Below are 11,866 nucleotides of genomic sequence, written 5' to 3'. Positions count from 1 at the left end.
CTCTTTTTTTTTTTTTTTTTTTTTTTTTTTTTGAGACAGAGTCTCGCTCTGTCACCCAGGATGGAGTGCAATGGCGCTATCTCAGCTCACTGCAACCTCCGGCTCCTGGGTTCCAGCGATTCTCCTGCCTCAGCCTCCTGAGCAGCTGGGACTATGGGCACCTGCCACTACGCCCCACAGATTTTTGTATTTTTAGTAGAGACGGGGGTCCACCATGTTGGCCAGGATGGTCTCAATCTCCTGACCTTGTGATCCACCCACCTCGGCCTCCCAAAGTGCTGGGATTACAGGTGTGAGCCACCACGCCCGGCCAGCGGAACTCTTAGTGGCTATGAATCGTCAGGTACGATCTGCCCCTGTGGATGGCCACCCTATTGGCCTCGGGGAAGCTGTCTTTTCCTAAATGATTCTGCCTGAGCCCACTATGCCTGCAATTCAGGACACCAAGGCAGTGCAATGACTGCTGGCGGTGACCCTCCTGCCATATCGTGTGCTATTCACCCTAATATGCAGCCCAGACACTGAGCCCTATTTCCATGTGCAACATCACTTAAAAACCCATTCCTGGGCTCAGCAGGCAGAATGAGTTTTGCTCTTGCCTGATATATGGCAGGGTGTAAGAAGCCAGGGACCAATGTTCAGGCAAACCATTTAGGTATGGAAAGAACAGAGGACTTCATGTTGATGTCACTGTCCTTATCTATATAGCCCAGGAATGAATATATAGATATATAATATGTAAAGAAAACATGCAGTGAATGTGGCCACATCCCAAGCTTGACCTTCTGGGCTCCATATGACATGCACGGTGAGCAGGCAAAGTTCCAATGAGCTCTTGCCACCTGCCAAGCCCATCTGCTACAAACTCACTGGCAGCCAGGAAGTGACACATTATAACCCTATAGGATTCCTAAAAAGTGCCAGCAGTCTTCTTGAGGAGTAACAGGGTAAAGGGAGGGAGAGGACCTATCATCCCTTGTCCTGGGAAGATACGTGACCAGGCTCCTGCCATATACAAGTCAGGTCAGCCCAGACTTCTGGGGTGCACCAAAGAGGTGTTGGAAAACCACTAAAAATCATGAAGTGCATGCTGGAAGCATGAAATTAACCAGAACCAGAGACTTGATTTAAGAGGTCCTTTGAAGGCATTTTCCAAAGACAATAGAAAGACAGTAAATAATCCCCAATCAATAAGTAATTTCAACCACACTGTACTGATCTGTAACTAATCTCTTTGTGACCATGCATGATAATTTTCAGGGAGAAGTCTGAATCCCCATCCGATGGCAGCCTACCAAGTTAAGAAAAGACACACTCGATTTCGGCCCCTTGATCTGTCTGGGAAACCAAGGCACAGGCTACTTGACGAGCTCTGTCACTCAGTGGCAAGCTAACAGAAAGCCCGAGACTCCCCAACATTTTGCTCCATCCTCTCTGCCATTTGAAAATTCTCTTCCTCCAAAAAGATCAAAGTCTACTTAGGAGAACGAGAGCAGAGGCAGAATGAATTGAGAAGGGGATGCCAAAAGACAGAACTTATTTTGCAAAATGACAGTGTCTAGCGTCTCCACAGACTACTCACACGTTCAATTCACTCCAAAGGTAATTTATACTTCACCAGTTTCCAGTGTTGTAGTCATGGTAGATGAGAGCTGTCAGACCTTAAGTAACAGCCTATTTTAACGCCTGGAGAGAAAAATACAGCTTGCATATACTTATGGACACGTACAAAGATACAGGAAAATGACCCTCTCCTCCATCCCATTCTAACAAATGCAGTAGACAGGAAGTCCTCAAAACCAAAGAAAGATGCTATCAGCATGTTCACTTGCATAGGAATACAAATACAATTATTTCTTAAAGAAAAAACTAAGGACAGTAGGCATACATCCTACTGGGCATTAAGTATTTTGTTAGATACAGTTAACACCTATTTGAATCGGGTGCAATAGCACTTAATTGTTTTATTCTACGCATAGCAAAGCAACCAATTGAATCTAATATTAGTCATTCATCAGATAAAACATTTTCAGAGAAACAAACTGCTATATTTTCCCCTCAAAAAACAGCTAGCATTTTAAACACATTTTCCCAGAGATGTTATGCTGAGGAAAACAGCTTAGAAATGTTACTTTAAACAAATCCCTTCTCTGGCTACCAACAACAAGACGAATTGGAACAAACGCTTGGCTCTGTTCCTTCCAAGCCTCCTTCTGTCCACCTGTCAAAGGCTGTCGTGACCCCACCAACCCAAAAGGCAGCCTCTGGCGTTGTGAAATGTGCCACCCTGCACGGACACCCTCTGCACTGTATGCATTCTCATTAAGGATTATCCAACTCACTTGCAGCAGGGAGAGACAAGATGGGCTGGCTGCCAGGAGTTCCTTCAACACAGATTCCGAAAGAATATCCTCCAAAGTGCCGAAAGCCCAGATTTTCAGCAGTTCACTTTCTAGCTTCTGTTACATAGCAACCATGCCAGCTCACAGGGGGTACCAACCAAGTTAATATTTCGTTTAAATGATACATTGCATTAACCCTCTAGGAAATTCCCAAGGTTTCTTTATCCAAAGGAGACACCAACCTACCTTCTGCCAGTTGTCATCCCTGGAACAAAACATCCAATGATGGATGGATAAGCTTGCTTCATTCATTTTAAAAAAGAATTTAAAAAACACAAAAAACATTTGAAAATGAATCTAATAATCTCCTGGCAGAGGAAGCAAAAGGTGACTCTTTCCCATAACCATTTGCACTAATATTATTAAAGGTACATTAGCATGCATTTAATATGTACATAATGCCCTTTAGTTAAAAGATGACTTACACGGTTGCATTTTGAAAGATACTCATTTCATTCAAAACCTTGATTTGAAAACTGATGACTCAATAGCACTGAAATACTCTAAGGGTCTGGACCCTTGAGTTGTATCAACACAGATCAAATGAACACACAGGACTAATTTGGAAGAACAGCTAGAAGCCAGGAGGACCTGAGCCTCTGGGACCCTCCCTGGAGGTGGAACCCCATCAACCGTACTTTAAAATTAACTTGTGACAACTCAAAGCTTCCTTTTAGGATAATGAAAGCAATGGCAAAAGAAACTACCAGACCACCTCTGCAGGGGGTTTCTGTGCTAGCCACAGGCCCTGAGAAAAAGAAAAACCAAAACAACTCCCTCCCCTCCATAAAAAAAAAAAAAGAAAAAAAATCCCCAGAACTTGCAGAGGTGAAATAATGTATCATGTACTATTGCAATGGACAAGTAAATGACACCCCATTGAACTTATATGGGGGGCTTGTTTTCTTTTCAACCATCACATCTGTTTAAATGAACATCAATTTAGACGGTTATGTGGCCAACAATCAAGTAGAGTTTAAACCTTTTATTTTCTGATTATAAAATCACAAAGTGCCCCTAGTAAAGACTTTGAGAAATGCCAACGTACAAAGAGGAAAAATCCAGACCACCCTTCATTCTACCACCCACAGACAGCCACTGACACAGGCAGGCACGGTCCCGAGAGCATATGGGAGCTGCTGGTAGGCTCTTAGGACCATGCGTTTTTAAAGACAGCAAGAGATACAAAAGCCATTTTCATTTCCACAGCCTTGTGCATTTGTGTAGGAAAAAAGAACAAGGAAGTATCCCCCTATTGCTCCACTACGACAATTTGACCAACCTCAAGTATCTCAGTTTCCAAGTTGAGCGTGTGTACATCATCACTGCGTCGACTTTGCATGCCCAGTCTACAACGAGACCCAGGACTCAGATAAAAAGCCACGTAACTTTTCCTTGGCTGAGAAAGGGGCAGACGGTGGGAAATAAACGAGCATTGTTCAGTGTCCTTTCCGATACAGCTTTCGATTCTTAGCAAAATGCCAGCTCTTAGCTGCTTCTTTCATGTTAGCAGAGCCTCTGCCTATAAAAAGTGAAGCATTATCTTGCAGTCTGCCTTTCTCTCTTCTTTTTGCACAGGTTCCAGTGGAGAATGTTCTTTCACACGCAATGACATTGCAAGGGATAAATGACAAGAATAACCACAAGTCACGTTTGCAGCAAGCACTAGGACCACAACACCTTCTCACCATTACGTCATGGCTACTTCCTTATCAAAGTACTCCCCCCAGTTCCTAAGACTTCCCACAGGCTCCGGGAATACCAAGTTAAGCTCTGACTTGGAATTCGACATAAAACTGCACATGTGCAGGCTTCGCATCTCACATCAAAGAAAGCACACCTTCCCAGGAAGATAAGGTGGAAACAGAGACTGAGGGAGAAAACCAGATTCTTAGGAAAACAGACTCTCTCAACACTCAAGAGAAGCTCTTGCAACGGCAACAGAACCAGAAAATCATTTTGAGCCACTGAGCAATTGGTAGCTTGCACTTCAAGTGACATATTTACACAAGTGGCCCTCATGGACTGGAGATTTTTTTCTGTCCTGTTCTGGATTTCAGCAGTTTAATTTGCAATTCAAATGATATTAATAACCAGTGATACTGTTTCTTAAAGGCCAATTAGGCAAAAAGAAAAAAAATACCGCAAAGCCTGCTTACCCTTTTACTTTCTAAGTCACAGAAACCAAACAGTACATTTTAAGGGTGCCCCATCCGCCTTTATGCCTTGTAGGGGGCTTCAGCGCTTAATCTCTGTCAATGTGAACACAAACCAACCAACCTTCTTTTTCTCCCTCTAAACTGCAAAGAGTCCCTTCAAACAGGGGCTCCCTGCAGCCCACCACCCTAAACCTTCATTTCTCTACCGCTCAACCTTTGGGGTCTACAACGTCCACCCCCCACCCCGCCGGAAAGCGCTCTAGGTGTTTATATTTGCTGGAAATTTAAACTCCCTGCTGAGCTGAGCATCTACTGTTGCATCCATAGATTCCAATGCTTGCGAGACCTCAGATGGGAAGAAAATAAAGTCCAGATGCAATTGAGCCAAGGGATTTGGCATCGGCGGAGAAAAGTGCACAGCAGTCCAATCCTCTATCCCAACCACAGAGACGGAGCCCGGAGCGCTCTCCGGGAAAGACTCATTCCAAAGGAAGGAGGCTTCGGAAGTGGGGGGAAACTGTGCCATTCACCCCAGCAGGGGGTGGGGGAAAAGGCCCCGCCATGAAAAGTTTGCCACGGAGCTGGGGGCTGGTGCCACGGAAAGGGCACTCTCTGCTGCCGGAAGGGACCCGCCAGCTGCGCCTCGCTGGGGCTGGCCAGGGCCGGTGTGACCCTGTGACCGTGTGACCCCGTGCACGCTGCGCCCGGGTTTTCGTGAATGACAGCAGCCTGCAACTCCCAGCCCGGGAGCCGCGGTGGCCACCGCCGGGCGGAAAGGGTTATCTGCCACAATGCAAAGCGATTCCGCCCCGGGCGTGGGGGATCCCGCGTCCCCGGCCACCTCTGGGGCCCGGCGTGCTCGCTCGCCCTCCTCCGCCCTGGGCGCCGGAGCGATCCTACCTTGCGCTCCGAGCTGGGGGTTCTCCATGTTCGTCGCCGCCGAGTCCGCCGCCGCCGCCGCCGAGGCGCTGGCCGCGGCTCCCGGGCCCGGGCCGGAGCCGCCGCCTCCGCTCAGTTCCGCCAGTCTCCGGTTGGTGGCCGTGAGTTCGGCTCGCAGGTTGGTCACCTCCTGGCTGGCCGACTGGACCGCCCCATCGATGCGGAGCGCGAGCTGCTTATTGTCTTCCATCATGCTCAGGATTTTGGCCTGGGGGCGAGAGAGGTGACAAAGAGCTGCATGATGCGCGGGGGGGCGCGCGGCCGGGCACCCCCGGCTCTACCTGTTGGGTCCCCCGCGGCCCGGCTCGCCCGCGCCCCGACCCCCAGGCACCGGCAGCGCCGGCTCCTCCGGCGCAGGAATGACAGCGGCGCCTCCAGCCCGAGCCTTGGCGGTGGCGAGGCGGCGGGGGGGGGGGAGGAGGAGGAGAAAGAGGAGGAGGAGAAGGAGGAGGAGGAGCAGCGATCGCCGAGACCCCGGCGGGCGGGCGCCGAGAGCTGCTCGGAGGACACCGCGCGCCGCCAGGCACTCTTTAAATGGAGCCTACCATTCGCCGCCCGCTCGGGAGGGGGCCTGGGTGGGAGGCCCGGGACACCCTCGGCCTCCCGCGCCCCTCTCCTTCGGAGACACACCCCCCGGGGGACGGGAGCGGCGGGCGGCTGCCGGGAGTGGGCTAGGGTGGCGCCCCTGGCGTGGGGCGGGGGGTCGCCTGGACCGAGGCCGGCCCTCCGTCCCCTCCCTGGAGCGGTGGGGCAGCCCCCGCCCTGGAGAACCCGTGCCCCGCGCGGTGCTAGGGTCGGGGAGGCGCTGGGTGCTCGGAAGAGAGGGTGCTTGGAAAGGGGGCCTCAGAGGGGGGCAGGGGTGAGTCTGCTGGGGAGGGGGCAGCTGGAGCCAGCTCAAGAGTGGAGTTCGTGCTCTGCCGGTCCCTTAAACTGCGAGTACGAAATGCTCAGAGGGGAGCCGAGCTGGTGCCCCGCGTGCTTCTCACTCTCCACCCCCGCACCGGCCGCCGGACCTGTGCTGCCCACCCCCGGAGGGAGGGCCCACCTTCCTCGGCGTGGGCCGCCCGGGCTCCCGCCTCCTCACAGCCTGAGCCCTGCGTGTGCACCCAGGTGGAGGGGCAGCCTTAGCCAGCTCCTAAGCTTCTTAGCTGGGCTGAATATTGGCGGGGACAGAGATGAGGCTGGGTGATAAGGAATGCGTCAATGGGGCCTCTTCCCTTCCTTCTCCTGCTGAGAACAGAAGAGTTGAGCCCTGCTGCCTCAGTTTACCCATCCCGTCTTCCCAGAGGAACTGAGGTAACCTGGCGTTGATAAGCCCTTTCCAGCTCCTCTTTTTCTCCCAGAGCACAGGCTTTGCATTTTTCACTGGGGCCCTGGATTCCAGCCACCAGACCTTGTTACCATAGCAAGCTTCATTCCATGCAAATAGGACAAGTTAAAACAGCCAGCAACCCTCTGGTCAACAGGGCACCACCATTCCAGCTCAGTCAACCTCCGGAGAGCAGCAAAGAGCAGACTGCAGAAGCCAGAGGGGTGCTGCAGGGGAGAATGAGGCTGCCTACCCTTCGGGTTCTTACAGGAAGCTCTTAAGAACCAAGCAAAAACTGCGTGCAGTTTTTATACGCATTCTTATCCCTGGCGAGTGAGGATTATTATTCCCACTTTAGGGATAAGGAAACTGAGGCTCTGCACAGGGTTAAGCAATTTACTTAAAGGGGCTCGTGGAAACCAGGTGACACCAGGACTGGAAGAAAGTAATCATCTGATTGCAGGTTTCTCCCACTGCGCCTTCAGGAGACCTTGGATGATAGATTTCTCCCCCCTTTTATATGGAATCATGAAAACAGCCTTGCTCCATTCTCCTGTGACTACTAACAAGCTTTTGTAAGAGGGCAGGACTGGATGGTGGAGCATGTGGTGGGAAGACGCGATTCTTCACTCTGTCCACTCTGCTCAGCTAATGGGTCAGGGTGGGGATTGAACCCTGACCTTAGCCTCATTAGCACAACTTCTGACCAACTGGACCAACCACGGCACTTAGAACGGCTTAGGGTATCTGCAAAGCAGGATTCAGTTCTTGCAGTCTTTCAGTTACGTTATGGGGGGAGCATCAAAACTACAGAACTTTGGGGGTCTTCAAAAGGGGGGTGCCGGGGTGCAGCCATTGTGGAATACATATTAGCAGTTCCTTGAAAAGTTAAACATAAGATTACCTATGACCCAGCAAATCCACTCCTAGGTATATGTCGAAAACAAATACCCAAACAAATATTTATACATGAATGTTCATAGCACACTATTCATTACTAGCCAGAAGGCAGAAACGACCCAAATGTCCATCAGCAGATGACTGGATGGGCCGTACGCAGTGGCTCACACCTGTAATCTCAGCACTTTGGGAGGCTGAGGCCAGGAGTTCGAGACCAGCCTGACCAACATGGTGAAGCCCCATCTGTACTAAAAACACAAAAATTAGCCAGGTATGGTGATGAGTGCCTATAATCCCAGCTACTCAGGAGGCTGAGGCAGGAGAATTGCTTGAACCTGGGAAGCGGAGGTTGCAGTGGGCCAAGATCGTACCATTGCACTCCAGCCTGGGCGACAGTAAGACTCTGTCTCAAAAAAAAAAAAAAAAAAAAAAAGGCGACTGGATGAACAAATTGCAGTACACAATGGAATATTATTCAGCCATGAAAAAGTACTGGTACATGCTACTGCTACATTGATGAAGCTCCAAATCATTATGCTGGGTGAAAGAAGCCTGACACAGAAGGTCACGTGACGATTCCGTTTATACGAAATATCCAGAATACGTAAATCCGTAGAAACAGGAAGCGGTTCGGTGTTTGTCAGGGGCTGTGGGGAGGGAGGAATGGGGAGTAGCTGTTTAATAGGTGCTGGGTGTTACTTTGTGCTGATTGATGAAAATGTTTTAGAACTACACAGTGTTGTAGTGGCACAACATGGTGAATGTACTAAGTGCCATTGAATTGTTCACTTTAAAGTGCTTAATTTCATGTTATGTAAATTTTACCTCAATCAAAAAGTCATCATATATGCAAATACACAAAAAGGGGGGAGGGGTGTTCTGGAACTAGGGCTTCTGAGCAAATGGTTAAGAGTAGCTTTATTTAGAGGGCCGTGTGTGTGTGTGTGTGTGTGTGTGTGTGTGTGTGTGTGTGAGATAGGCTCACACGTCTGGTATAGCACTCACTAGAAGAAACAGTAACTTATCTGTTTACATGTCTCTCCCACTTCACTGGGAACTTGTGGGTGGGGGAAGGAGGGTAATCCGGTTTTTTGTTATTCATCTTTGCATCCTTGCCACCCTATCCCATAGTGTTCTGTAAATGAACGTGTGTGAGTGTGTTTGTGTAGTAAACAAACTGACCCAGTGTTACTCATTGTGCTCTTCAGTGAGATTATTCCCACACACAGGAATCTTAAAATCAAAACCAAACCAAAGAAAAATCTAACAAGGAGAAAAGACAAGACTCATTCCCTGAGCCCCTTCTCAACCCTCTCTCTCTGAGGTTTCAAGAAGCTTGCTTTAGACACTCCTGGGGTGCCTCCTAGGATATTATGAATTTTATTTTTTGAGAGTTTTTCCCTAACATGAAAAAAGGGGCTTTCTCCAGTTGTGTGTCCTTATGTTCACCCATTCACCCACACACCAAAGGACCAGAACTTAGAAAGTCTGCAATCAATTAGCCTCTGCAGGTCCACTTCATTTAAACCAAAAAGGTCTACCTTTCTTTTTTTTTTTTTTCTTTAAGTTGGAGTCTCACTCTGTCACACAGGCTGGAGGGCAGTGGCACCATCTCAGCTCAGTGCAACCTCTGCCTCCCAGGTTCAAGCAATTCTCTGCCTCAGCCTCCTGAGTAGTTGGGATTACAGGTGTGCGCCACCACGCCCAGCTAATTATTTTGTAATTAGCCCGCCACCATGTCCCGTTAATATTTTGTATTTTTAGTAGAGGGATTTCACCACGTTGGCCAGGTTGGTCTCAAACGCCTGACCTCAAGCAATCCACCCACCTCAGCCTCCCAAGGTGCTGGGATTATAGGCGTGAGCCACCCAGCCCGACCAGGTCTACCTTTCTTATCCCCATCCTCCACCACCGCTCCTCCAGAGGTGATCTCAAGGAACAAAACAATTACTATATTTACCTTTTCTTTTCTTTCTTTTTTTTTTCTTTGAGACGGAGCCTCACTCTGTTGCCCAGGCTGGAGTGCAGTGTCTCGATCTTGGCTCACTGCAACCTCCGCCTCCCAGGTTCAGGCAATTCTCCTCTCAGCCTCCTGAGTAGCTGGGATTACAGGCGCGTGCCACCACGCCCAGCTAATTTTTGTATTTTTAGTAGAGATGGGGTTTCCCATCTCTACTAAAGATGGTCAGGCTGGTCTCAAACTCCTGATCTCGTGATCCACCCGCCTTGGCCTCCCAAAGTGCTGGGACTACAGGCGTGAGCCACCACCCGCCTTGGCCTCCCAAAGTGCTGGGATTACAGGCGTGAGCCACCACACCCGGCCAGGTCTACCCTTCTTATCCCCATCCTCCACCACCGCTCCTCCGGAGGTGATCTCAAGGAACAAAACAGTTACTATGTTTACCTTTTTCAGGAATTGCTAATATATTTCCACAGTGGCTGCACCACAGGATCCCCCTTTTGAAGACCCACAAAGTTCTGTAGTTTTGATGCTCCCCCCATAACGTAACTGAAAGACTGCGAAGAACTGAATCCTGCTTTGCAGATACCCTGAGTAGTTCTAAGTGCTTTCTCTGGTTCAGCTGGTCAGCAGACTCTGTGTCCCCGCCCACTAGCTTAACACCTCCTGGAAGCCCATTGGCCTGTCTGGGGCGCTGAGGGGTATTTACGATCCATGTCATTGGACACACCTGAAAACTGTTGAGGGCGGGGTCTGTCATCCATAGCTCTCTGTCCATGGGATCCACAGCTGTGAGATTTTGACAGTACTGTGGGTTCTGTTTCAGGGTTCTCCCTTTTGCATGTTCATAAAGTAGTCCCAATCTCATGCCACAGCAAGCTGATATTAAAAATCAAGACGGAAAATGGGTCCCCTTTACAGGGACTTGCTGTCATTTTTCCACTGTCACTGCTGTTATCACTCCCAACCAGCCCCAACCCCACCCAAGGCCCAGGCATTGGCCCATATGCGGTCCACCTACATTGCCCGATCTTTCTGAGCAGAATGAGCCAACGGTGCCGTGTGTGTATGTCACTCATCAGAACTTGCCCGGGCGTTTTGGAAAGTCTGCAGAACCAACTTCCCTCTAGCTCAGAGAAAGGAAATTCCTATCAAGAATCAAGGCTAAGGGCCCGACCATTGCTGAAAACACAACTATACTCACCCCTCTTTTCCCAGAAATAAACTGACCTCATAGTATAACGTCCAGACTGGGATGCCGCTGAGAGCAAAAGAGGGCGCTTTGAGTAACTGCGTTAAGCTGAAACAAGCGGCATGCATGGAAACCGTCCCAGGAAACCCAGTGTATATGGCTGCCCTACTCTACGATGGAATGATGCTATTTGGTCCCGGAAGGCAATGGGGATTGTCTACTCTAGTGCCCTCCTTATTTACAGACAGAGAAAGAGACACCCCAGATTTAGGGATGAACCACGCAGCTTTGTCAGCGAAGGAGCTGGGAAGAATTAAACCAGGGTCTCCTTTAGAAAATGGACCATCTCTCCACTGCCGTGTGTATCATGCGGCACTTCCTCAATTATAGCCGAAGGCCGAACCCACAGCCTTGCCTAACCCGGCTGCTGATTTCTTCTACTGCGCCCCCTGCTCGCCACTCTCTTGCCACTTAATTGTTTCTGAACCCAGGGTCTTTGCCTCTTCCCTTGCCTCTCCCTGGAACAGTCTCTCCCTGGCTCTCTGCATCTGATTCCTTTTCCTCCCTCAGACTTAACCTTCATCATTTACTTATGTCATAGCATGTATCGCCGTTGGTTATTAATCCTGCTTATTCGTCTTTGTCCTGGAATTCCCAAGAATAAATGCCCTTTTCTTGAACTGATTTGATGATTTCTATTGCACGCAGTAAAATGCCTTGGCTAAAAGTACACCATCCCTCCACTGCCTGACCCCAACCAGCCCGTCGGTGAGCCTCAGGAAGGCAGGGTTCGTGTCCCCGAGGCGGGGCTTGTATCCCGTTCTGCTTTCTGCTCTCCCTGTCTGGTGCTCCATAGATGCTTCTCCAAAGAGTGCGTGGCTGATTGAACAAATTCATCTTCCTCATCCCCTACAAATTCGTATCCACAAATATTCTTGCTACTCTCATTAAAACGCTTCTCATATTCAGTCTTCTTCAGGAATTCTAGTCACGTCTTAATTTTGC

The 11,866-nt window shown here is 49.5% G+C and overlaps 1 protein-coding gene across 6 annotated transcripts in view; it reads right to left on the bottom strand.

Moving 5' to 3' along the window:
- The window catches only part of KAZN (kazrin, periplakin interacting protein), a 1,289,243-nt gene that overhangs the window by 549,300 nt on the left and 728,077 nt on the right, over positions 1-11,866 (bottom strand). For all 6 annotated transcript variants that reach the window (XR_004275924.1, XR_004275923.1, XR_004275922.1 and 3 more), the window contains exon 3: positions 5,462-5,708. Coding sequence is in view for 3 of the 6 variants with exons in the window: in XM_032301155.1 (XP_032157046.1) it covers positions 5,462-5,708 (247 nt within the window). In the remaining 3 variants the exon portion in view is untranslated. The remainder of the gene's footprint in view (positions 1-5,461; positions 5,709-11,866) is intronic.

Source organism: Sapajus apella, unplaced genomic scaffold (genome assembly GCF_009761245.1).
Source record: "Sapajus apella isolate SASKATOON/1434 unplaced genomic scaffold, GSC_monkey_1.0 scaffold43, whole genome shotgun sequence".
Lineage (NCBI taxonomy): Eukaryota > Metazoa > Chordata > Mammalia > Primates > Cebidae > Sapajus > Sapajus apella.
The sequence above is the reverse complement of the archived record's forward strand: the minus strand, read 5'-3'. Positions and strand labels throughout refer to the sequence as shown.